General features: G+C 38.1%; 1 protein-coding gene across 1 annotated transcript in view; it reads right to left on the reverse strand.

Annotated features, from left to right (window-relative positions):
* Window positions 1–24,498: 24,498 nt before the first annotated feature.
* Window positions 24,499–27,735, reverse strand: part of cwc22 (CWC22 spliceosome associated protein homolog) — a 29,178-nt gene continuing 25,941 nt past the window's right edge. Inside the window, exons 18-20 of the mRNA XM_041807744.1 lie at window positions 25,743–25,844; window positions 25,377–25,561; window positions 24,499–25,281 (exon numbers count right to left, since the gene is read on the reverse strand). Coding sequence (XP_041663678.1) covers window positions 24,743–25,281; window positions 25,377–25,561; window positions 25,743–25,844 — 826 coding nt within the window. The 3' untranslated portion in view covers window positions 24,499–24,742. The remainder of the gene's footprint in view (window positions 25,282–25,376; window positions 25,562–25,742; window positions 25,845–27,735) is intronic.

A 27,735-nucleotide genomic window follows, 5' to 3' on the forward strand; every position in this document is an offset into this window, starting at 1 on the left:
TTAATTTTTCCATTTATATATTTACCTCCGCCAAGGAGGTTATGTGATCCGGTGGGTTCATTTGTTAGTTAGTTTGGTAGTTTGTTAGCAACATAACTCAAAAAGTTGTGGACGGATTTTGATGAAATTTTCAGGAAATGTCAGAAATGGCATAAGGAAGAACTGATTAGATTTTGGGAGTGATACGGATCACCGTCTGGATCCAGGAATTTTTTAAAGGATTCTGTACTATTGGGAGATAGGGCTAATAGCGGAGGTCTGTGCTCTCTGAGTGCTTTTCTAGTTGTGTAGCCTTTATAATTTGTGTATAACTGATTTATCTCTATAAAGTAAATATGCTTCCAAAAATTAACATTTGCTGAGTATGGTGGCCCTATGATGCATCTTTACCTCAGCATCTTTACCTCTTCAAACTGTTTGTGCATGTCCATACTAAGCGAGGTGCTCTCCACAGCCTCACAGGCCTTTTCTTCATTGCTGGAGATTTAGATGGCGTTACCGGCAGTGGTGGGAATTCCTCCTCGAAAGTCATGCCCCGCAGCCTCGAGTGCTCGTGCATAGCTCATATTCCAGGAGGCAATGTCTCTTTTTTCCCCTACACAGGCGGCAAAGCTCGCTCTATGAGCACGCCGGGTCATGGTCGTCATTATATTGAACAAATAGGCCAAAGAAATTCCTTTTGAAGCAACTGGATAAAGTTTGGTGCAGAGCGTCCTTGTGCATGGTTGCTCAAGCCACCATCTTGGCCGACCTCGTTTTATGAGGCAAATTCTCGTAAACTAATTTTTCACGGCAAATAACCTGAATCCACTGTCTTCTCTCAGCCAAATCACTGGGGGAGCCGTGAAAACTTAAATAATGCTGGTGCTGTTTGTTAGATGTGCAGAAAGGCACCCTGCAGTGACACTTTGACTTAACTTGAACCATTGTTCGTTCATTAGCTCGCTAGGCAGAAGTTGTCCAACACAACATGGACCACTTCCGGGTCACCAAACCCGTCTATGCTCTCAATGGAGACAGCAACACTGCTGCCCAGTGGCACTGTACCACACCTGTGAATATCTATACTCCACTTGTGTGTGTGAATCTCTTCAAAACTGCGTGATGTTTGTCTCAAAAATAAATGCGCGTGCCGGTTGATCCACAAACGCACTTTCGACAATTCACAAGCAGAATTGAAGATTTGCAAATGATAAATGCACACACAAAGTTAAAAAACACATGTGTAAATCATGGATATATTTGTGGATCTGAAAAACATGTGTAAATCGTGGATATATATTTGTGGATCTGGAAAACACATTTGTGAATTGTGAATATATTTGTGGATCTGAAAAACACATTTGTAAATTGTGAATATATTTGTGGATCTGAAAAACGTGTAAATCATGGATATATATTTGTGCATACTTTTGAGACAAGTCTCTCCCCACAGTAGTATGGCGCCCTCGTGATGCATCTGAGAATATCATCTACTGTGTTGATAGCCACCATCATGGACATTATATGTAGCTTATACTAGTATGTCTATGGCCACCATGGTCCGCTGCTACGTTTTGCGCATGCGTGACGCCAGCGGCCCTGGCTCAGCTGTGATCTGACATCACACATCAAAGCCATAGATCAAAACCAGGTTAGTTTGAAAACGTCTCGCTTCAGTCTGTTAGTTTTAAAAAGTACGATCAGCTCCCACCTTCAGTGCAGCAAACATGCCTTTTTTCTCAACGTGTCAAGCAGCTGTTTGCAGCATTGCCAGATCTGTTCTGGACTTTATTAGACCAGGTCCAGCTGAACCAAAACCAGCAAGGACTGTTCATGATGATGAACAACAAATAACTACGTGGACAGATAATAACAGCTCGGACACACCACAGCCTAATGGAACAATATGCAGAAAAATTGCAAACGTTTTTTTGAAAGCCTGGGCCAAAATCACAGCTCTCACGGCAGGAACCATCAACAGCCTCAGAGAGTTTCTGATCCAAGCAAAAGAAAGAGCGAGAGACTTTTGCTCCAAGATCAGGGCTAAGATCACATTTCTCAGAGAGTTTTTAGCCAGCGACACATGGATAAGAATTTTAGCATTAGTAATAGTTTTGATAGCTGAGGCCATATGGCATTTTGTAGGACTCCTGATGTTATTAAAACTTGCTTACAAAAGTCTTGTAGAAATTGTCGTTGCGTTCAGCTCATTAAGAGTAGGTGCCTGGCTTGGTAGGAACATATGGAGAGCTGTTAGGCTCTTAGCATGTCTTGCTGACTTGGCCAGAATTGCAATCAGTGCAATTTATCCCAGGTTCATCCCAGACTTTGAGGTGAAATTTAACTTCAGGGGCAATATTTTGGACAGAAAAGGACACAGCACAGCTGGGCTACATATAGGCTTTTCCATCTATAGAGAAAATGATTTACTCTGTGGAGGTGGGTCATTTGATTGGGATTACATCTCAGAGCCATGGGTTGGATGTTTACTCCAAAATGAGATTGTAGCTACATGTCAGTGTGCTATTGGTGTGACATATGCTCAGAAGAGCTTTTCCACAGTTGTGACCATTGGCGGCGACAGGGCAAGAGATTTATACTGTTGGAAAAGTGTCCAAACTTTAACTACAGAATGTTTTCAAATGTCACCACCCTGTCCAGTAATTAAATATGTCGGCAGCAATTACAAGAGGACCCTGAGGACACTGAATCAAGATGAGGCCCTTCATGACTTTAGAGCTTCCTATGAGGTCGATACATGTGGACCTGGTTAATATTTGAAAAGTATCCCCAGGCGCAAAGACATAGCTGTTAGCTTCAGGCAGAGGGCCCCAGCGTGAGTGCCAGCAGCTGGTATCAATCCAGACTCCAGAGAAGAAGAGTACAGGTACATCTCAAAAAATTAGATTATCATGAAAGAGTTCAATATTTTTTGTCACTCATTTCAGAAAGTGAAACCCATCTATTATGTAGACTTATTACACATAGAGTGAAATATTTCAAGCCTTTATTTCTTGAAATCTTGATGATGATGGCTTACAGATAATGAAACCCAAAATTCAGTGTCTCAGAAAAAAAAAAAAAAACCAGAAATGTCAGGCTGAAGAGTATACATTTATTTCTATGCACTCAATACTTCACTGGCACTGCTCAGGTGTAATGGAAGCCCAGGTTGCTTTGATAGCGGCCAGGCATTGTTGGGTCTGGTGCATAGACTAGGAAGAATTGGACAAACCCTGTGTGATGTCAGTCGTCTGCTTACAATAGGCGGACTCAAACGGCTCTTGAAGCCAATCTGTTGAGGCTTCCATATTGAAATCGCGGTCTCAACCAAACTTTGGATCAACCTAACAGCCCACCCACTAAGCGCGACTTCCTGTCAGCCTGCTAGCTAGTGTTCTGGTTGACAGAAACGGAGCCTCTGCCTGTCGAGCTGTCTGTCAATCAGATGAGACACGCCAATCAACTTTCATCCTAAATATAATCCAAACGATCATGGTACAAAGAAATTCACCCCCCGTACAGTGGGAGCACAATAAGACACTAGCTAATGAGACACATTTGTTGTGTTGAACCAGGCTGTAAACCAGTTTATTTCCCTTGTCAAAACCGGCTGTTTAACATGTGTCCAGACGGGACTTCTGGTGTTCCTGCAGCCAGCCTCAAGTGGACACTTGTGGTATGGCAATTTTTTGCACTTCTGCATTGGCTTCATTTTTCAGGACGGAGGTTGCCGCTTGGTCTGCACTGTAAAAAATGTCCGTAGAAAATACGGCAAAAGACTGTCAAATAGCAACAGTAAAAGACCCTAAAACAAATAAACATATATTACTGTATAAAATACACAGAATTGCTGTAAATCAAGCAACGGTATGAAACCTAAATTTTTACAATTAAAGTACGTAATAATTACAAAATTGTACCGTTTAAATGAAAGAAGATTGTGAAAATAAAGGAAAAATACTGTAATCTTCAAGACGGGCAATTACTCTAAAAATTACAGTAGTATTTTGTTAAAATTACAGACTTTTCTCTCATGTACATTTAAATTCACAGTAAAAATCTGTGAAAAAATTTGCAATCACATACCGTAATTTTAGCAGGGACAAGAGGTTATAAATACTGCATGATCAGGAAAGTTCTGTAGAAAATACAGCAAAAACCTGTCAACCTGCAAAACCTGTGAACAAGCACCAATTTGTTGTTATGTTCACATTTGTTTCTCAGTGCCACACCACATGATGCTGCCTTGTGAAATAAACGGACAGTTACAGTTAATATGAAAACCTTATTGAAACAAGAATGGTACCAAAAATCATTTTGTTTGTTCTTAATTTGATGGATGAAAGTGGTCAATTATTTTAGTTTAACTGATTTATTGGAAAAGAATGATGTTAATTGCTCTCACAAAGAATGCCATTGCATTTGTAAAGCCATTCCACTTCCTTTAATGCATCTAACACAAAATACATTGATGTACTTTAATGTTTCAGTCAATCTTCAGAACTGAAATTGGATGACATATATTACTGATAGGAAATATAACAAGGTAATTGGAAAGAACTATTTTATATATACATAAAGAGAGAGAGAGAGAGAGAGAGAGAGACATACTGTATATATAATATGTATATAATACAGTTGAATATATAGTATATACATTATATAAATACAATAGTTATTTTTACTGGTTAAATAACTTAAACATGAATGCAAATGGAATGACAAGAAACCCTCCATAATCAGTTTTAGAAATGAATGGGAACTGTACATATAGTCTATCAAATTGATTTCTAAGGGAAAAAAAATTCTTTTAAAAAAACAATATGAAACCATGGTTTAGTTTCTGAAATTTTAATTTACTTCTCATACCTTATGTAATTTAATCTAAACTTCTCTTTACCTGTATGTGGGGTTATTTATGTCTAGTAAATACGTTTTGTTTCATGTGCCAACGCTGTATTAACTATTGGAATCTGTTCAATAAAGTTGTATCAATATAAAAAATAAATATATAAAAATAATTTTGAAAAACTGTTTCCCGTCGCCATTCAACCCTGTCTACACAGGAACGTTTTCTATTCTGTCTGTACTAGAACAGCGATTTGGGTGTTTAAAATGGAACAATTTGGAAACGAGCTACAGAGTGAACAGTTTTCAGTCACCTCTTTCCATGTACACAAACATTGCTGCTTTCTCGAAATGCGTTTGCGCACTGTGGTTGCAGTCAATTGCCATGCGCGAATACGGTTTCGCGCAGGCGCGGGGAAAGAAGGACCTTATACGCATGCGTGTGTGGTTCGTTGGAAAATCAAACCGCCAACGGCTGCCTGGTAAACTACAGCGTTTTCGTGTCTTCTGTGGTCTCGTGTGCGCGGAAATATTTCATAAAGTTGCTGTCTGCTCGTAGAACGAGCTGCAAACGAAGATGGAATACAAAGCAGGACATTGGCGTGTATTAATTCGACGTCACCCGTAGCATCAGCCTACGAGCTATTGGTAAGGTATGTAGACCTTCTTTTGACGTAGTGTCAAATATTTCTTGAGTTCTTTTCATTCAGTAACACTACGTGTTTATAGGTAGAAGTTGAATGGGTCAGGAGGCATTTTGTTTCAATCCTAGACCAGCCAACATTGCTGTTTGATTTGTATTTTTTGCTGTCGTTTTAGCGTGGAGAACGTTTAACACTTGCTGTGTTGGGGTCCATAAGCGAACCCCAAGCTCAGAGCTAACTCCGCCCACTTCAGACTTTTGAAAAATGCACAAAAAATGGGCGGTTGGGTACTGGGAACACAGGGAAGAGGGAAAGAAAAAGGACGGAGTTTTCCAGATGAGGTGGGAGTGACCGTGAGGACCGTGATGTCCCCTAGCCAAAAAGTGAGAGTCCCGCCGCAGCACTGATGCTTCAGAGCGACCTAAGGTGAAGGATTTTTCCCCTTCAGAGTCACATTCATATCTGTGTTCAGAGTCATATTCATATCTGTGTTCAGAGTCCCCTGAGGCAGGCTTTCCAGCTTATTCCTACCTCTCCATGAATATGGCGCAACTTCCGCTCCGTTCTATCTAAATGGGACTTTGCATAGAAACGAGATGCTAAACGTGACTGTTAAAGCAATTTTAATACCAAACTACATAAACTTAGACTGCTTAACCTCAAACGGATAATATTATTATTTCTCTAGCCTCTACTGGAGAGTTCAAATTGATGACATTACTTTAGATAACATACACGGGCATATTTAGCTAACTTTATTAGCTTTATATCAGTATAAAAAGATACATTTCTAGTTTGTAGAGTTGCTGAAATTCTCATTTTACAAACTAATCCCTCTAAAATATGGGAATTATATTTATAAAATTATCCATGACTCAAGTTATAGCTCTTCATTTTGGTAAATGTCAAGTTTTGTATTAAGATTTAATGATAGATTAATACTAAAAGAATCACATCCCTGATGCATTTAGACAGTGGACAGCATGTTGTGAGAGACATATTTAACTTTGTCATAATATTAGTACCATGAACATAGCAACAGGTACTGAGCATTACAGAAAATATGATTAAAAATTTTCAGCTCATTGATTTAACAAAAATGAAGCAGTATTTATTACAGCAAATATTTATTTATTTCAGAACAACCACTGTTGACACTAAATCACTTTAGTAAGCCTTTGGAAAAATCATGTTTTTGCTATTATTGTTACTGGAAGTTCCACTTCCATTCATAGCTACAGTAGACCCCCAGGAATAATGTGGTATCCACCTTATTTACTTATCTACAGCTTATAATACAAACAATGTGAACATGTGATAACAAAAATATAAATATTTACAAATTCCAGAAGAATTCCTATTGAAACAACTGTGGTTCTTTGTTAGTGTCTATAGTTAGTTGCTGTACTTGAATACATGTATTTAATGTAGCCTACTTCCGTTTTGGCACCGGAAGTTTCGCCCATATTCACATTTACAGTAGCGGCCCCAGGAATAAGGTGGATAGTGTGGTGGTGGACTGTGGTGGTCCTGGGCACTACCTGTTTGCTCCAGCACCTCCTAAATGCACAATGGGGATATGTGCACGTCAGTGTCATGGCACTAAAGATTTAATAGCTCACTTGATTTTTGCAGGATGCCACAAAGCTCAAGATTCAGAGAGGACAGTTGGAGGGCTGCTCAGAGGACATACAGGGTATGGTGTTTCCCCTTCTCTCCTGTTTCGACAAAAAAGAAGACAACCTCTTTTGCCTTGTTGAAACATTCTTGCCAGATGGGGTATCAGTGGAAAGCCTACCCCATGTATTGTTTTTTGTAGTAAGTGGATCTCAGAAACACTTTAAAGACTCATTTGGATGGTAATGGATGATTTGCTTGTAATTCTTTTCTACTTTTGTCATCCTCCCAGGAGCCTCTTGCTAGGCTTCAAGGCAGCTCATGCTATGCATTGACCAGCATTGGGATCCACTCAGGAGTTCCTACAGAGGTAATAATTTTTCCTCTTTAGAGGTAGTTATATGGTATAGTGTAATGCTGGCAAAATGTTGTATTTCCTTCCAGCCGTGTGTATCATATGATACAATATCAGTTATTTTTATAACTGTGTTATCGTCACCTGTTACAACTGCTATCCTGAGGAAGACGGTTCAGGACAATAAGAGTCAAAACTAACAGACTGAAAAACAGCACATATCCCAGAGCAGTTGCAATAATAAACTAGAAAAGCACTCAGAGAGCGCAGACCTCCGCCATTAGCCCTATCTCCCAATAGTGAAGAGTCCTTTAAAAATTCCTAGATCCAGACGATGATCTGGATCAGTCCCAAAATCAAATCAGTTCTTCCTTTTGCCATTTCTGACATTTCCTGGAAATTTCATCAGAATCTATCCATAACTTTTTGGGTTATGTTGCCAAAAAAAACCTAACAAACCCTGCCGATCACATAACCTCCTTGGCAGAGGTAATAATAATTGCACTGAATGGAACTGTGCAAAATTTCGTTGTACTTGTGTACAATGACAATAAAGATTCTGGTTCAGATTTTTAGGTTTGATAGTATCCAAATTTTCAAATTTAAAAAACAAACAAAAAAAAATAGATGTGCAGCATTTTTTCTAAACCAAAACTGTTGTGAGCAGAAAAAGCGCAAGGGCGAGCAAGATGACATACAGAGCTGTGGGATCAACACACACTAAGTGGAGGGGGTAGCACCAGTCACAGCTTAGTGTTGATTTTAGAAGAACATATAAACACAGCAACACCCATCTGATAACTGCTTGACAGCTGGATCACTCTACATGTATGTCTGCATTTTTGTGTCTGCTGAAGCTTCTGCCACAAAACACAAGGGATGTGACAAGACATTCAGCTCACGGGACAAGAAGAGATTGGGTCCACTCCTTTTTTGAGTGAATTCAAAAATTGGATAGTACTTTGCAATCAGTGCATACATAAGTGTTCAAAACTTCTAAGTTGACATGATTTGGTGCTTTACCTTGTCTTTATATTTTTTCTCACTGTTTTTTAATGTCCTTTTTCTTCTTCTAGTAGTGACTAGGACTCCATTACTTTATACTGTCTCAGGTATTCCTCTCTTCTAAAAAGACGCCAGTTATCAAGGATTAATAATGGTAAGCCTTGCACAGCATTTGTACATACCTCAGTAAATTCTTTAGATTTATCTTTCTTTAAGCAACATGAAGCCATTTTATGTTTATTTTATGTAGTTTACACCAAGCACTGCATTAATCTAGTCATGTAGAAATACCCAGAATACTGCCATGCCACTGCTTTGTCCAGCTTGTTCTCAGTGTTCTGATGATCACACCATATGGGGGCCAATACAGTTTTCTGTGTGAGTCATATGTTTTCATTATGATTGATTTAAAATTCAGCACCCATCATCTTTGTTACAGCAAAATCCTTTTGTACCCCAAAGCATTTAGGGTAAGTGTACCCATTAGGCCCACCAAAATCTAAGTTCACGTATTTTTCCTAGATACTAAGATGGTTTATAAACATGATCATTTGTTAGAATGAAGGATTAATCCCTCATTTGAAGGTATCTTGATGTACTTAGGCATATTGTAAAGAACAAATTAAAGAAATGTTATGAATATAGTCAAAAGTATGGCATGGCCTTAATTGGTACGTAAGGACCATTTAAGCCCATGTGTTCCAAATAAGCCCACAACCACGTTTATTGACAGAAATTTAAAAATTATTACATTTTTCAAGTAGTAAACATATATTAATTCAGTAACATGTTATACATGTTAAACACAATTTATTTTGAACTTGGCTTTAATGTTTGGCTTGTAACAATGGACCACCACAAACATGACTAAGTAGGCCTAAAACTAATTTTCATTGGCTTCAGTATTTAACATTTCATTGAACATTTTATTTAATATTGACAAAATTTGATTCAATATTGACAAAATAAAAAAATGTGTTTGTTTTTAAAAGTATTAAATGACATTACAGTGAATCAACAATATCTTATTGAACTTGGATTTAATGTTTGGCTGTAACAATGATGATTTTAGGACAGTTGCTGTAATTCCTCTTTTTGTTGGCATTTTTCTCACTATAAACAAATAATTATGCAAAATTAACTGACATAACAATTCTTCTGGGCAGTGTGTGATCTGTGATGTACTCGTGTTAATGAAGTTAGTATAACAACATCCAACACAGGATTACAGCAAAAGCTATCAAACCTCAAAATTTCATTTTTTCTATTGAAACACATAAGATGGGCTTAAATGGTACTACAGTGACTACCAGGGAAATGAAGATAATATGTTCTCACCAAAATTAAACTAATGTTTAAAGAAATGCCTGTAGCCTAAATATGCTGTAAAACTTGCCATCACAGTTATTCCTCTTCTGCCAAACTTTCTGAATTATCAAGGAATTCTTGTTCAAAGTTTTATGTAAGATTTATGTAAAATGAATCAGAAAACACTTAGTTTGTGTACTTATCATTTTTAATCATTAAGCAGTGTATCTGTCAGTAGGGCTACATGTATTGACTAGTGATTAGCTCGCTACGCTAGCTAGCATGACTCATCTTTTCACATAAAACTAAATAGTAAGAAATTACAAAAAACTACCTGTTTATACACAAAAAAACAAATCAATAATCTCTCAAATTACATAATATGAATGTACTTAACAAGTCAGTGGCTGAAAATGGTTGAAAAGAGGTTCTTTCTGAGGGGTCCCAAAACACCAAAGTTTTGAGGCGACTTTATCTGAGCCTCCTTGAGACTGCACAAATGTAGGCGGGCCTTTTTCAATATCTACAAATGTGATTGTGTCAAACAAAAACTGACATATAATTAAGAAATTGTGTGATTGGACAAAATAATGTATAGCATAAGACAGGCCCCTCTTTTTTTTTTTTTAAATTGACTTCAAATTCGCAAGTGGGCTTAAATGGTCCCTGGGCTTAATGGGTAGGCTTACCCTAATACAATACAATAATAACTTTATTCATCCCCGAAGGGAAATTATATAGAAATTATATATAAAATTATATATTATATTTACATGTAAAAGCAAATTCTATATTTATTTGGGTGGTCTTACAAGTAAATATATATATAAAGAGCATAGTTTGCAAATATTTATCTTGTGGTTCAACTACCTAAAATCACAATATAACCCTTATGAATGGTTCATACCAAGGTCTTTTGCTAACACTTGTGGTTTGGGCTATTGTGTGTAGCTTTAAATCAGTGTTAATTTCGTCGACTAAAACTATGACTAAAAATGTTCATCGACAGCTTTGTTTTCCATGACAAAAACTAGACTAAGACTAACAAAAATAGATCTGTGATGACTAAAACTGACAAAAACTAAGTTTAGTTTTTGACTAGAATGTAATGTAGTTTTCTTCTTACATTCAAAATCCATGATATCTCTCCACTGTGGGTAATTCTGTAAAAAAAACAATGCAGCTATAGCTCTTCTGTCTCTCAGCTGTAGAAAGCAGGGACCCCAGGTTTGGCAGGGTGCAGAGAACTTCCCACTATGACTTGGTACCAGATGTAAGCAAGACAATAAATGCTTGGACTAAAAGTAAAACCTAAAATGTGAGGACTTTTTATGGACTAAAACTAAATGGACAGAAATGACTAAAATGTGACTGAAACTAAAATTCATTTCACTTAAAGACTAAAACTAAGACTAAAATTAAAAATATCTGCCAAAATTAAAACTGCTTTAAATAATGACATCAATTCAAATTTATGTTTAGTTTTTACAGCAATAGCTATGTCACTTTTTTGTGTGGGTCCATATCTTCTTGGATATGTGAAGGAGGGGGGAGCTCAGTGGATACAAGCCTGGGCACCACAGCTCTAAACTATAAAGGAAAAGCAAATTGCAATTAATATGTCATAACTGTCTCATTATAATCAATAACGGAAAAGTAATTGGCTGTTGTTAGGTGATTGCTGACTTAATAGCTGGCACTTGTGGGTACATTTGCGTTTCTTCACCATATTCTATTATAGAAATGATCTGTATGTACTGTACACACTGTTTATTTTATTCTGTTGTGCTGATTGTAAGCATGGCTTATTAGAGCCTAGTTTTCTCAAATTTACATCTGTGTAGGCATTAAACTGAAGCACTGAATCACTCTGACTTTGCTTTGTATATGTACTTCCTGCAGAGAGGATGGAGCCAGTCCAAAGTAGAACACCTGATGAACTGTGCTCGAGTCTTCAAGAAGATGAAGTTTCTTGGCCATGTGAAGCTTCCCAAGTGGAAGGCCTTCTTCAGTCAAGACTGGACTCATTACTCTTGAATCATTTAGGGGCAAGTGACTTTGTTTCATCTTCATGCATTACACCAAGGACTACCTGTCATACATATGGACACGTTTTTTCTTCCAAGATCTAAACTGCTTTGTGAGTATACAGACAAGTTATCAGATGTGTTGAAAGGTTTTTATTGCAAACGTATAACTGCAGAGTTTCTTATTGTTTATCAGAGAGCTTGAATCTTTGTTAAAAGTAGGAGTATTAGGGCACTACTGCAAAAATCTAAACAAAATCTAAACTACATGTGAAATTTCACATGTTTTGTACTGTAAAAAATACAGTACAACCACAGTTGCTGGTAATTTACTGTAAAATTTAAAGTAAGGCAGTATTAAGCTACTACTGTAAAATCTGCAAACATCAGCTGTAATTTCTCATGTTTTGTACTGTATTTTTTACGGTAAATTTCTGGTAACCACAGCTGCCAGTAATTTACTGTAAAATTTAAGTAGTTATAATAAAATACCGTTAAACATTATACGGGTCTACTGTTTTTATCACTGAGATACATTGTATTTAGGTTTACAGGATTTCTGGTGTTTTTAAAGTAATTTACCGTAAACAGGTTTGTTTCATTATCGTTATTTTTACAGCCAATCCCTGTAGAAAATGTTGTAATAGAGCTGTAATTTCTACATCAAATTACAGTAAGTTGTACAGCAAATTACCGTAAATATGGTTACAGTATAACTGTTATTTTTACAGCAAATCCTTGTATAAACGGTTACAATATTGTATTTTTTTAACAGAAATTTACAGTTAAAAAAAAACAGGTTTGAACTGTAATATTTACAGTTGTAGAATGAAACCACCGTTTTTTCTCATACATTCTCACCGTAATTTTTACAGTAAATCTCTGGTAACCACAGCTGCCAGCGTTTTACCGTAAATTTAACGGAATTTTTTTTACAGTGTGGTGTCTCTCATCTTCCTCCTGAAAATACTCCATAGGTTCTCTATTGGGTTCAGGTCAAGACACCGAATGCTGGGTTTTCATTATCTGTAAGCCATAATCATCAACATTTAATGAAATAAAGGCATGAAATATTTCACTCTATGTGTAATGAGTTGATATAGGGGGAGAGTGGGGGGATTTGTACCAACGGGGAAGTAGTGCCACCCCTTGTTTCTAGAAAACCATAGAAGAAATTGTTCATGTGACCACATATTTTTGAAGAGCTATCCATTTTACTCATTCTGCATAAAAGTGATACACATGGCATGTGAGGTAAGCACATTTTAGCTCAAAAAACTGTTTTTTGCCTTTCATAGTAAAATTTCTATGATCAAGGTTTTTTGATTGTTGTGTCTGAACAATCATAGACAAGTTTGAAAACATTTCACACATGTTTTAGTGCTTCAGTAGGCTACACAATGATACTATACAGTTAACATGATGTTAGCTCTAAACTGCTGGATCATGCTAGCTTTTGAAAATGGTGGGGCTGGGGTGATTTGTGCCAAAGGGCCTGGGTTAAGGTGTGCCAGTGGCACACCCACAAACCCAGACCCACAGACACACCCGAACCCTGACCCCCACACAACCAGACCCAAATACCCACAAATCCAGAGACACAAATCCCAGACCAACATACCTAGACCCTAACCCACACACCTTCTCACCCAGACACACCCACCCAAACAAATCCACACAACCACACCTAGACTTACACACCTAGAACCCAGCAAAGACGGGCCAAGAACAGCTGGAGGAGTGAGGAGATGGGCATGCCTCATCGGTGTTTGATTTACCTGCCATTTGTTTAATTTAGCTAACACTGATTTCAGTTTTGACTTTAAACTGTTATTAAAGAGCAGTTTTATTCAGTTTTTAAGTGGCGTAAGTCACAATGGGATGTTCAGAAATTGGCCTAAATCACTTTATTCGTATATGTTATATCACTGACAGACAGCGTTCTATGTATGTCAACAGGCATCTAATGCTAAAGCCTTTTGGCCTGAAGTGATTACAAATATCATTTAATGTGTATCTAGGTTTTTTGTGTTTTCCCGAAAACTAGAAAATATGACTGATGCCATTAGTTTAATAGGGTGATATCTAAATAAACCCTAAATGAGTAATTTTGTATTGAATTTGTCTTGCTTTTATATACCATTACAGTTAATGAGATTAAAATGTTCTGTTTTACTTCAATATCTTCAATAATCACTGGCACAGTTCACCCCAACGTATTCTTCCCAAAGGCACAACTTACCCCGCACCAGGGCAAGTTGTGCCACGAGACCACTTTTTTTCCTAAAGTTATATTTCTTAAACAGTTTATTTCAGATCCAAAGTTATTGTTCCCTTGGATGCACCACATCCTGAAATATATGTACATACTTAAGTTGGAGGCATTACTGCCATAGCCTAACTTTAAAGTCACTTTGAGTAAAAACTGGCACAACTTCCCCCACTCTCTCCTATGGGTTTCACTTTCTGAAATTAGTAACAAAAAATATTGAACTTGATGTACCTGTAATGAGTCTAGGATGGCGACCATCCAATAAAAAAATTAAAATAAAAAAAATCCCTTTGTTTTTGCAGCATTAGGACCATTAGGGTCAGGCATTGGTGGTTCAACCGTTAGGTTCAGATAAAGACTGGGGCCTCATACTCTAAGGGGGACCCAAACAGCAGTTATTGATGAGCAACAAATTTCAAATACCTGTCTAAAACTTCTTTTTAATGATTAAAAAGTATATTATCATTAACAAAAAGGGACAAGAATGATTTTGACAATCTAAAAAGTGCCCAGGAAGGACCCCTGGCACCAAAAATGAGGTCAAAGCCCCCAAAAAGCCCCCAAACATCTAGATATCAAGGCATGACAAATACATTTAGAGGAACATTCATTCAGAAAGCACTTCAAAGTGCTTTACATATAAAAACAAGTCATTAAGAGCATTGAAAGACACATGGAATGAAAAATAAAGACATCACTTTTATGCCACTTGTGACCCATTTTTATAGTTTCTCATCCTTTGTTGCCACTATTTAACACATTTTTGCAACTTTACATCCATTTTTGCTTTTAACCCCCATCAATTTACTCCATTTTATTATTACTATATTTTGTTGCCCCTTTTTGCTATTGTTTCATATTGTTTCAGGATGATAAATGAATGTCTGACCTTGTTGATTAAAACAAACGGCCTGAAAATCGGTTCATTTTCCAGTGAGTTAGGAGCATTTTCGTCGTGGATGGACCTCCCTCCTTACATTCAGCCACAACTCTTTTTTTTCTCTCTTTTTTTTTTAAACAATGACTTTATTTACAATTTATCAAATACATCACAGTTTTGAAACAGGGCTCGAGGTTTGTTACAGATAATTAAATGCAATGCAATTAGAAAAGACAAATATAGACAGAATAGTTACAATTTGAGAAAAGTAAAATAAATTATAAATCCAGTTTATCACAAAAAGCTTTGGTCTTAAGAGCTTTGGCATTTGTGCAATAATCAAGTGTTTTTAGGTAGGACTTTACATAGTAGATGAAGACATTAAAATTGGGTTTCTGTTTTAAAAATTTGCTAGTATATATATGTAACTTTGCCAGTATAATAAACAGGTTAATAACAATTCTTCTGTGAAGATGTTACTTCATTTAGTAAACCAAACAGTACAAATTCATCTTTAAACGTAAGTTGCAAATCTAATTTTTGATTCAAAAAGGGATTCAGATCATTCCAGAAGGTCTGACTATAAATGCAGTCCCAGAAAAAGGTGGAGAATAGTTTCATCTGTGTTGTGACAAAATAAACAGAAAAGGGTAATGTCTAGCCTGTACTTTACAAAAATTGCATTAACTGGATAGCGTTTGTGTAAAATCTTCAGTGCTACTTCTCGTACCTTATTTGAGACAAAAAATTTCCTGGGCAGTAACCAAGTCTTTTTCCAGTCAATATCAGAATATAAGTTGTTCCAGACAAATACAGATGCAGGTTTACTACAAGTATTTCTCAAAATAATTTCCCTTATACATTTGTTGTTGTTTTTTGAACTTAAGAAAGGATCTGCATTACCTATGTATAACTTGGTTGTAATATTTTGATGTCCACAATCTCTAGTAGCAGATGAAATAAGAATTTTTATACCAGATGGAATAGTGTCAAAAACAACTGCATATTCCTTAGGTTTACAGGGAAATTGAATTGTGTTAAAAATTCACCATAAGTATGTAATTGCCCCTCCTTGTTAAATAATTGATGGACAAGAAGTATATCATTATCCACCCAGTACTTAAAGAATAATGATTTACGTTTAAAGCAAATATCTTTGTTATTCCATCTGTAACATTTATGTGGGGAAAAGTTATGACTGTATACCAATGACCAACATAAAAGTAGCTGTTTATGAAACTGGAGAGTTTAGTAGGAAGTTTTTCTATGCTGTAGTTTCATCTTAACAGAAAGTTTAAGCCCCCCCAGTGCATCAAAAATATGCGATGAAATAAAGTTCCATAAGGAATTTGGATGTATTAGGTCCCTCTTTACCCACTTGATTTTAAAAGTGGATTGTAACGTGTCAAAGTCTAAGACATTAAATCCACCAGCGCTTAGCTTATAAATCATTACATTTTTTTTATGAGATGGGATTTCTTTTTCCAAATAAAATCAAAAAGTATCTTATTGATTTTTTGTACAAATGTCATTGGGAACATCTAAAGCTTTGGTCTCAAGTTTTGGTCTTCGATAATGTTTACACCAAGGTATTTCACTTTAGGCTGAACAGGAATTCCTGACACTTTTTATTCATTACAGGTCTCAATGGGAAGTAATTCACACTTAGAGAGGTTGAGTTTTAAACCAGATGCTGCTGAGAATTTATCTAGAAGTTTAATTGCGATGTCAACCTGTGTTCTATCCTGTAAAAATAAAGTGGTATCATCTGCAAGTTGGTTTAAGGAGATTTTCCTTCCTGCAATAGAAATGCCTTTTAGGTTACTTTTTTTTAAAATGAAGTTTGCTAAAATTTGCATAGGAAGTAAAAATAAGTATGGGGAAAGCGGGCAACCCTGACAGATGCCCCTTTCCATTTCAAATCTTTTAGTTGTTCCATGGGGTAATTTGACTGAGCTGTTTCCTAAAGCATATAATGTAGGGATAGATTTTTGAAATTGTTCTCCAAAACCAAAGGCCTTAAGAGCCTTAAATACAAATTGATGTTCTACAGAGTCAAAAGCCTTATGGAAGTCAAAAAAAGAGTATGAAACTGTCACCTACAGTTAAGTCTAAGTAGTCTAAAATATCCAGGACAAGTCTTATATTGTCGATTATATATCTACCGGTCATAAAGCCATTCTGAGATTCATCAATAATGCTATCTAAAACTAGCTTCAACTTACCTGCTAAACATAAAGCAATAATTTTATAATCATTGTTTAGCAATGAAATAGGGTGCCAGTTATCTACAATGCGAGCTTCTTTTTGAGGTTTTGGGATGAGAGTAATTAATCCCATGGATAGTGAGGGAGGAAGTGACTCCTTTTCTATACTCTCCAGAAAAACCTACAGCAAAAATGGAGTGAGCTCTGTTGAAAATTTCTTGTAGAATTCAGCAGTCAGTCCATCCACTCCAGGAGATTTGTTTAATTTCAGTTTCTTAATAGCATCAGTAATGTCAGAGAAAGTGATTTTAGAATCACAAACTGCTTTGTTAGCGTCTCCAATTTCTTTCACTTCACCTATAGAGTGAAAAAACTCTTCAAGTTCAGTTGTCGAAACACTAGATTTATATAACATTTTATAGTAATCCTCTTCTCCTTTCTAATTTTTCGCACCTGTTTCCATAAAAATTTTCTTACCTCATATTTTAAAAGGTCCCAACATTTTCCATAAGCATTTTCAATTTCAGCCCTCTTTAAATATTCTGATATTTTGTTTTTAATTATAAGATTCAGAGATTCATTAATTAATAGTGAATTATTTAACTTCCAGTAAGCAGGACATGTTATTTATCCTGTTAGATGAAATATTTATATTTAACAGAATGGCTTTGTGATACGTTAATGGCGAGGGGTTAACTTCAACACTACTGTTTAAGTCAGAAAAGGATTCAGATATGAGCCAGAAATTTATTCTTGACTGTGAAGTCCCATTCCTATTTGACCAGGTAAATTCCTTAGAGTTAGGATTTTTATGTCTCCATGCGTCATTTAACCCTCTTTCATTCATGAAAACAATGAGAGTTTTGTCTTTGTCTATTTGGCCATCTATCAACTTCATCATTTACAGTAACATTAGAATCCCCTCCCAAGATAATCTTTAAATCAGAAAACCTGGCTATAAGGACTTCAATATGTAGATTTAAGGCTTCAAATAGCTCCTTATTATCTTTTGCACTGTTGAATCCGTAAACATTACCTATTAGAAAAATCTGATTTTCATACGAAACAACCATCAGTAAATAGTGTCCATGTGGGTCTGCTTGAGTTTGTATTATCTTCCCGTTGAATTTATGTTTTAGAGTCAGTGTTCCTGCTGAGTTGGTTACCATGCGACATCCATATGTCTTCTCCCCACTGTGATTTCCAAAAGTTGTAGTCTTCATCCGTTGAGTGAGTTTCCTGGATTAGACAGAAGTCTGCATCAAAGTTTTTTGCCTAAAAAATAAAGCTTTTCGTTTTGTAATGTCTATTAAACTTCAAGCATTAACAGAAAACAACTTAATAGTAGAAATAGTTCAAACAGAACAACTGTCAATATAGCCTGAAAGCTGGTCAGGTGCAGAACTTATCCACCAGTCTAAAACTGAGAGCAAACATCAGAACAGCCAGTGCTTGTTTTTCTCTTCATGAATGCAGCCAGTGTATCTCCTTGTTGTCCACAAACGCTCTCCCTCCGACAAAGTAGGCGATTTTCTTCTCCTGGCGGGCTTGCTGGATCAGTGGCCACAGCCGGTTCCTTTTCTCACGGTCCTCCGGAGTCAGATCCTCCCTAAAGCGCAGTTTTCTTTGCTTCGGGTAATCAGATTGCTTGGATAGTTTCCAGATTAGATCTCGAAAGTGTCTCATTGAGAACTGTAGAATGACTTCAAGAGAATAAGCTTTGGCATGTAGTTTCCTACCGAGTCAATGGACTGAGTCTATCACTTCCCCAAACTTGTTCTTGTAGTCGGACGCTATGATTTTGCATGTCCATTACCTTTTTCTCACATCCTCCCCCTCTTCCTCGGGGAGACCGCGGAGGCGCAGTTTCCATCGTCGTTTGTAGCGCGCCAATTCCAGCACTTTGTTTTCCAGGGCTTGGATCTTTTCTTCAGCTTTGCTAACTCTTTCAGCCGTGACTTTTATTGTCTCTCTTATGTCTTGAATATCGGCAGAGAGAAAATCGTCTGAAGATTTAAGCTCCTCAGTGGACTTTCCGATTGACGAGCCCTGCTCCTTGATAGCTAGCTGAAGCACAGCTACAACGTTGTCCGCCGTTTCTTGATCCATTTTAACTTTTTTAGTTGATGGCGATTTTGTAGTGGTTGTAGGTGGAGTGGATAAACTTTTGCGTTTAGCTGCTGAGCTTTGTGGCATTACCGTCTTTGTTTCGCTGATGTTTTCTCTTGAAAGTCCGGAGGAAAGTTCTACAACGCGTCTACTCCTCTGCCGCCATCTTGGCTCCCCCCCATTCAGCCGCAACTCACCCTTTGGCCTATGGCGCCCGCGTGACGCATCTGAGAAGCTCATCTACTGTACGTGTTGATAGCCACCATCATTGACATTATATACGTAGCCTGTATGTCTATGGCCACCATGGTCCGCTGCTACGTTTTGCGCATGCGCGACGCCAGCGGCCCAGGCTCGTCTTTGATGACGTCACACATCAAAGCCAAAGATCAGAACGTGCGGCTGTCTTTTGTTCTGAGCATATAGGCGCACAGGTTAGTTTGAAAACGTCTGAGCACAGGGGCTATCAGAAACGCTTCAACCTGTTAGTTTTAAAAAGTACGATCAACTCTCGTTTCAGCTCCCACCCTCAGTGCAGCAAACATGCCTTTTTTCTCAACGTGTCAAGCAGCTGTTTGCAGCATTGCCAGATCCGTTCTGGACTTTATTAGACCAGGTCCTCCTGAACCAAAACCAGCAAGGACTGTTCATAATGATGAACGACAAATAACTACGTGGACAGATAATAACAGCTCGGACACACCACAGCCTAATGGAACAATATACAGAAACATTGCAAACGTTTTTTTGAAAGCCTGGGCAAAAATCACAGCTCTCACGGCAGGAACCATCAACAGCCTCAGAGAGTTTCTGATCCAAGCTACAGAAAGAGCGAGCGACGTTTGCTCCAGGATCAGGGCTCAGATCACATTTCTCAGAGAGTTTTTAGCCAACGCCACATGGGGAAGCATTTTGAACGAAGTTACAGTTTGGGTATTTAAGGCAATATGCCTAGTTGTGAATGCTGCACTATATATTTTGGAAGGACAGCTGCTGTTCTTCAAACTTGCTTGCAGAACTCTTGTAGAAATTGTCGTTGCGTTCAGCTTATCAAGAGTAGGTGCCTGGCTTTGTAGGAACATATGGAGAGCTGTTATCTACAGGCTCTTAAAATGTCTTGCTGGCTTGGCCAGAATTGCAATCAGTGCAATTTATCCCAGCTTCATCCCAGACTTTGAGGTGAAATTTAACGTCAGGGGCAAGATTTGGTTCAGAAGACTAAGAATGACAACTGGGCTACATATAGGCTTTTCCATCTATAGAGAAAATGATTTACTCTGTGGAGATGGGTCATTTGATTGGGATAGCGTCTCACAGCCATTGGTTCAGCGTTTTTTCCCAAATGAGATTTTCCATATATCTCATTGTGCTATTGGTGTGACATATGTTCAGAAGAGCCTTTCCACAGTTGTGACCCATGAAGGCGACAGGGCGAGAGATTTATACTGTTGGAAAATTGTCAAAGCTTGTTGTGTGGATCATTTTAAAGAATCACCGACCTGTCCGAAAGTTGAATATGTCTACAGCAAGTACGAGAGGACCCTGAAGACACTAAATCAAGATGAGACCCTTCATGACTTCAGAGCTTCCTATGCGCTCCATACACGTGGGCCTAGTTCAGATATGAAATGGATCCTCAAGCACGATGACATAGTAGCTGTTAGCTTCACGCAGAGGGTCCCAGAGTGAGTGCCAGCGGCTGGTATCAATCCAGACTCCAGAGAAGAAGAGTACAGATGCATCTCAAAAAATTAGAATATCATGAAAAAGTTCTATATTTTTTGTCACTCGTTTCAGAAAGTGAACCCCATAAATTATAGACTCATTGCACATAGAGTGAAATATTTCAAGCCTTTATTTCTTGAGGTAACTAACTGCGCATGTGTTGCGTCTGCATGCTGTGGTCTGAGCTGCCCAGCAGATAAGACAGAAAACAATTAAAAAACTAAGATAAAATAAGAAGGAATGCCACCAAAGACGAGACAAGGTGTAACCGAGACGGAAGAAGAAATGGAGGAAATAAAAAAAAATCCTTGAACTTTATGACGGAACAGATAAGCAAACTCGTCAAACAAACAAAACTGGTGGAGCTGATGAATGAGGTGAAACAACTTAAAAATCTTCTCAAAGAAAAGGATAAAAATATTGAAGACCTGGAAAAAAGGATTGACGATTTGGAACAATATACACGCATGGATGATGTGATTATTACTGGACTGGAGACAAAGCACCAAACTCAGGCGCGAGCGCTGTCAGGCACAGACAAAGGAGAAGATGCCCCTGCGCGCGAGTTACAATCTTAAGAGAAACAACTCATTCGGTTCTTTGAAAATCAAAACAGGTCCATTGACAGCAAAAACATCTCCGCGTGTCACACGCTTTATCGGAAGGACTGAAAGCAAAGCCGCACATCATTGTCTGCTGTCTGCAAACAGAAAGAGCCAAATTGAACTGTTAAGACAAGCGAGGAAGCAGTCCGGCACTGGAGTCTACCTGAATGAACTCTGCTTTCCGCGGCTTTACGACGGAGTATTGTCCTGATTCTGATAACAATTTGATGCTGATATGCCAAAAGATGAAGTATTTCCTTATTTGTGAAACCGATACTAAAGTATAGCCTCACAACATGCTCAACATTGCTCATTTTAACGGAGGCGGCGCCTTTCTTGTAATATCTTATTCTAAATTCACTGCATATGTTGTATTGTTCTTTCATACTCCCATACATTGCTTACTGTGTGGAAGTTTGGGGAAGAACATGTAAAACAATCGCAAATCCAATTTTTTGCTTCAAAAGAAAGCGATCAGGATCATAAACCGAGCAGATTATCAGATTATAGGGGCAGATTATTATTATTATTTTTGATTGTTTGGTGTTAATGCAGAAAAAGCATTAACCCAACGTTTGTTCACTTATAAATTTTCACTTTATGTGTGCAATTGAGTCTTCATGTTTAAATTGACTGAAATAAACGAAACGAAACTAAACTAAACTTGAAAATATACATTTCTTCCCCGTAACCAATTTATTTTTGCCCATATTGTGCTACTTTATTTTGTGGCATCTTGACATTTGTGGATATCATGAATTAGCTTTGACGTCTGACATTACTTTCCTAATCATTTAGTCCAGTGTACCTATCCATATTAACATGACACATAATAGGGTAAATCAGTTTTGAGGAAAGGGTTTTACATCTTCCAAAAAAGATAATACAACATGAATAAATAAAATTCATGTTTTGTTGCTTTGATGAGAGTGATTTTTTTTCCGATTAAAGCTAAAAATGGTTATCAAAGCTTAACTTTACAAACACGATTTTCTGACCTCGATGGGCCCCAGAATGCATTCCCCCTTTTGGACAGCCTTGGTTTCAACCACAAACTAAAGTCACTCAGTTTTACTCTTAACAACTCAAGATTTTGGGATTTGTAGAAGACATTTTAGGCCACTGTGCTCTCGGGAACCTTCAGTGCTGCTTAATCTTTGTAGCCTTCCTCAGATCTGTGCCTCTCAACAACTATGGCTCTGAGCTCTGCAGGCAGTTCCTTCGCCCTCATGACTTGTGTTTTGCTGTGATTTGCTCCATTAAAAAAAAACAGGAATGGGGGTGAGAATATCTTTTAGAAAACACTGTAAATATGCAAGTCAATTTAAAGGTTATTTCTCCTTTTATATTCTCTCTATGTCAGAATCAGGAACTTCAGGGGAGATGTGGAATCATAAACCTTAGCTAACCTCTGCTGTGCATTGAGCAAAATTGATAGACATATTTACTATAGGGACTATGCTATAGAGCAGTGTTTCTCAAGAGCCACAATCTAAGAGGTGAAAAGTTGCAAAAACAGCTTAAAGTAGCAATGAAAATGGGTTAAATGTGGTAAAAATGCTCAAAAAGCAGCAAAAGATAGGTAAAAAAAAGGGGCTGAAATGGGGAGGAAAAGTGGAAAAATGGTCAGAAAGTAGCAAAAATTGGTGAGAAGTGACAAAGAATAAGTGAAAAGTGAATAAAATGGACTAAAAGCAGTCAAGAGTGGCAAAAATGGGCAAAAAAAAGGAAACAAGTGGTACATAATGACAAAAATAAGCTTAAATGAGCAAAAAGTGGCAAAAAATTATGAAAAAGGCCAAAAATGGAAAAAAAAAGCATAAAGAAGAGGCAAAATTGGGAACAAAAGTTGTATTTAATGTCAAAGCGTAGCTTAAATGGACAAAAAGTGGCAAAAAATAGTAAAAAAAATTTGGGGGGGGGGGCAAAAAAATGGGATAAAAGTGGAAAAAAATTGGGAACTGTCAAAATTCATTGCAAAAATTGGTAAACAATGAAAAAATGGATATTTAATGAGAAATGGTAGCTTAAATAGTCAAAAGGGGGAAAATGGCAAACAAGGGATAAAAGTGGAAAAAACGGGGAAAAAGTATCAAAAAGAAGTTGTAACATGGCCAATGAAATATGAAAAAGTGGTATTTAATGGCAGAAGGGTGAAAAAGGCAAAAAAAAAAGTTTCCCTTTTATAAGGTTTTCTGAGGGAAAAATATTTAAAATTAAGACAAAAAGAGCCACAAATAATCAAGAAAGAGCCACATGTTGAGTACCACTGCTATAGAGTCAACTAATCAAGTTGGGTTTTTCCTGCATTGATACCGATGATGCTCAAGTCACAGTGTTTAATTTGCAGAGATGTACAAGCTAATGACAGCATGAAGATGTGTAAACCTTTGATTGATTTTTTTGATTTTAATAAACAGGTTATCTTCAAAGCCAATGAGCTTGCCATAAATATTAGATATCAGAGATTTCTGATGGGGTTTCAAAAACAAGTCAAAGGTAATGAAAGTGCCGTCTTTATAAAGGTCTCTAAAAACTTTAATACCTCGATTCTCCCACAATGTATAGGAGGTATTAATAAAAGATGGGGGAAAAAGATGATTATTCACTATAGACATCAAAAACAAAGGAGATGCAAACTTAAAATGGCACCTAAACTGGTACCAGATCTTTAAAAAGGAAAGCACCATGGGATTCCTTGTAAATTTAGAAGGATGACTGAGTCTCTAGCCTACACCAAAGCAGTTCAGGAGATTGCAGCCAATGAGTTAGTTTATGAATGTGGGCTGACCAATAATAGTAAAGAAAATTTGGTAAGTTAAGGCCACCATCCGATTTATATTGCAGCTTTTTGCAATGTAAAATAAATATTACATCATTCGTTGGAAGCAGGAAATGACTGAAACAAAGATTAAAAAACATCTAAAGCAACTTTAATGTTTTTTTTTTCACATTTCATTACAACAAAAATTATTAATACAAAATACAGACAGGCAGAGGAGAGACACAGAGAAAGACGGGGCCCAAATCCTAATCACCAGAGTGAGACAGGATGAAGTGAAGAAGAGAGGGATGACGGCAAGAAAGATGAAGGCTTAGACATCTGTCAATCAAAAGTCCATCAATGCTGCTTCAGGACGGAGGGATGGAGAGCTTTATCTCCTCCTCCTCTCCTCTCTGTTCCTGTCTCTGTTCTCTTTATTCCTCTCTCTATCCCTCTGCCTCTCTCGTTCCCTTTCACTTTCCCGCTTATCCTCATTTTCCCTCACCCTCTCCCTCTCTCTGTCCCTTCCTCTGTCTCTTTCCCTCTCCCCATCTCTTTGTCGGCTTTGAGCATCTATTTTTCGCCTCCTGTCCTCATCCAGCTGCGCCTCTTCTTCCTCCCTTTCGTCTCGTCTGTTTCGTCGGGCACTGTCACGTGCACGCTCTCGCTCCTCTTTATCACGTGCACGCACTCGCTCCTCTTTATCACGTGCACGCTCCCTCTCCTCTACCTCCCGTTCACGGCCTTTCCTGTCCTTCCTCTTTTGCCTCTCATCTTCGCTGTGTTCGTCGCTGTCGCTCTTTCGTCCTGATCGCTTCTTGTCGGATGGTTTCTCCTTCTTCTTCTTGACCTTTTCTTTCTGTTTGTTGTTCTTCTTCTCCTCACTTTGTCCTTTCCTCTTCCTCTTTTTCCTGTGTTTGGAGTCTGAGTCTGAAGCACACAGAAAATAAATAATCATTCCTAATCATTACAGAGCTGATATTTTGGATTTATCAAAAAGTGTTAACAGATAGATATGGATGTACCTGAGCTGCTGCTGCTGGAGGAAGAGTCTGAGGAGTCTGAATCTGATTCACTTGACGAGTCTGAGGAGGAGGAGTCTGATGAAGATGAGGAGGATGAGGATGAAGAGGAGTCAGAGGATTCTACCTCTTGGTTCTGGGTCATGATCATCTTGGGGGCATTCTTCAAGTGTTCCCGCAACTCATCCCTGAGAGAAACAAAAATATGTGAAATGTTTGGAAACAATTTAAAAATTTTAAGACTTTTTTGCACCCTCTAAGGCTTTAAAAAACCTTGACACCAGAGGCTCAATGCCTCTAATTTTGGAATAAAAATTGTACAAATGTTAAAATATAAATCTTTCAGAAGAAATAGTATGTGTCCCTTACGTGAGACCTCCCAGCCCAATAGAGGTAAAGAAGTTGATGGCGAAGCGAGTGTTTCTTGGGTTATCTCGGGGAAACAGACCTTCAAAGAACGGCTGCAGTGTCCTGTAAAACACAAACAAAATTTGCATTTGATGACATTTGGTTATTGTTTTTAATCCTCCCACAGGAAACAGTCTTGAGACATGACAACACTGCTGATATCTTCATCGTCAGTCCTTAAAGGTATACAGGTGCATCTCACAAGATATAATACAATACAATAACTTTATTTATCCCCAAAGGGAAATTCATTTGTCTGGAGTCTCATCTGTTTATGGTAGAATTATATAGTCTTATTGCTGATGGTATGAAAGATCTTCTATATCTTTCTGTCCAGCAGCGAAGAGAGAGGAGCCGTCCACCACCGTTGTTTCTTTGGTCGTTTAGGGTGATATGAAGTGAATGATCCATATTCCCCAGAATGACCTCCACCTTCTTCATTGTGCATCTCTCCATCTCATCCTCCAATGAGTTCAGCTTGATTCCAACTACAGTGGCAGCTTAATTCACCGGTTTGTTCAGACGCCTTGCTTGCTTGTGTTTTACACTGCCTCCCAAGCAGACTGTAGCATAAAACAGAACACTTGCCACCACAGACCGATAAAACATCTGCAGCATCTTCCTGCAGATGTCTACTGGTTGGAGTCTTCTCAGGCAAACGAGGCGGCTCTGCCCCTTTTTGTAGATGAAATCTACGTTTTTAGACCAGTCCAACTTATTATCCAGGTGTCTGATGTATACAGAGTGAATGGAGCCAGGACTGTCCCTTGTGGAGCCCCTGTATTGCTCATTAATGTCCCAGAAACACAGTTCCCTAGCCTGACAAACTGTGGCCTTCCTGTCAGGTAATCTGTGATCCAAGAAACACAGGAAGGATCCACTCCCATCTCCTAGAGCTTGTCTTTGAGTATGGTAGGTTGGATGGAGCTGAATGCGTTTGAAAGATCAAAGAACATGTTGTCACATAAACGGCAGGTTCCTCCAGATGAGACAGGGCACGGTGAAGCATGTAGAGAATGGCATCATCCACTCCAATGTGTTCTTTGTATGCAAACTGCAGGGAATCAAGTTTGTCTTTGACCTCAAGCTTCTGTAGGCATAGAATCAGCCGCTCCAGAGTTTTCATGATGTGTGAAGTAAGGGCATTAAGTTCAGCCAGACATTTTACATAATACAGGATGTTTTCCACAGAGCAGGCACCCGCCCCAGCTGTAGACTCAGGTTGAAGATCCTGTGGAGAGGTTGACACAGTTGCGCAGCACAGTCTTTAAGAAGCCTTGGACACACACTGGGCCAGCTGCCTTCCTAGAGCAAAGTCTCCCAAGCTCCAACCTCACCCCTGTCTCTGTGACAGAGAAGGGTACAGGTGCTAGAAGTGAAGTGGCTGCAGTAGTAGGGACATGTGTAGGAGACGGAGAAGGAGAAGGAGGGGCTGCAGTGGAGATTTCGATATGTTGAGGAGAAGAAGGAGAAGCAGCAGTGGAAGTAGGTGTGTCTACAGTGTCAAATCTGTTGAAGAACAGGTTGAGTTTATCAGCTCTTTCCACATCACCCACTACTGGCTGTCTTTTCTTTTTATTGTTGTGTCCAGAGATGGTACTGATTTCTCTCCACAGATCACAGATGTTTCTGTGTTGAAGATTCCTCTCTATCTTCTTTTTGTATTCCAGCTTTGCCATCTTCAGTCTCCTCTTCAACTCATGCTGCACTTGTTTGAGCCGTCTTTTGTCACCGTCTCTAAAAGCTTTCTTTTTCTGGTTGAGGATTGCCTTTATGTCGCTTGTGATCCAGGGTTTGTTAAACAGCCAACAGTCTTTGTAGGTATGACTGTGTCTCTACAGAAGTTGATGTACTCAGTAAAATTAATCAACCTGTCCGTCAATGTTCATACTGTCCTCATCTGTTTCCAGCAGCACATTCCAGTCTGTTGATTCAAAGCAGTCCTTTAGAGCTT

The sequence above is a fragment of the Cheilinus undulatus genome, linkage group 15, assembly GCF_018320785.1.
Source record: "Cheilinus undulatus linkage group 15, ASM1832078v1, whole genome shotgun sequence".
Lineage (NCBI taxonomy): Eukaryota > Metazoa > Chordata > Actinopteri > Labriformes > Labridae > Cheilinus > Cheilinus undulatus.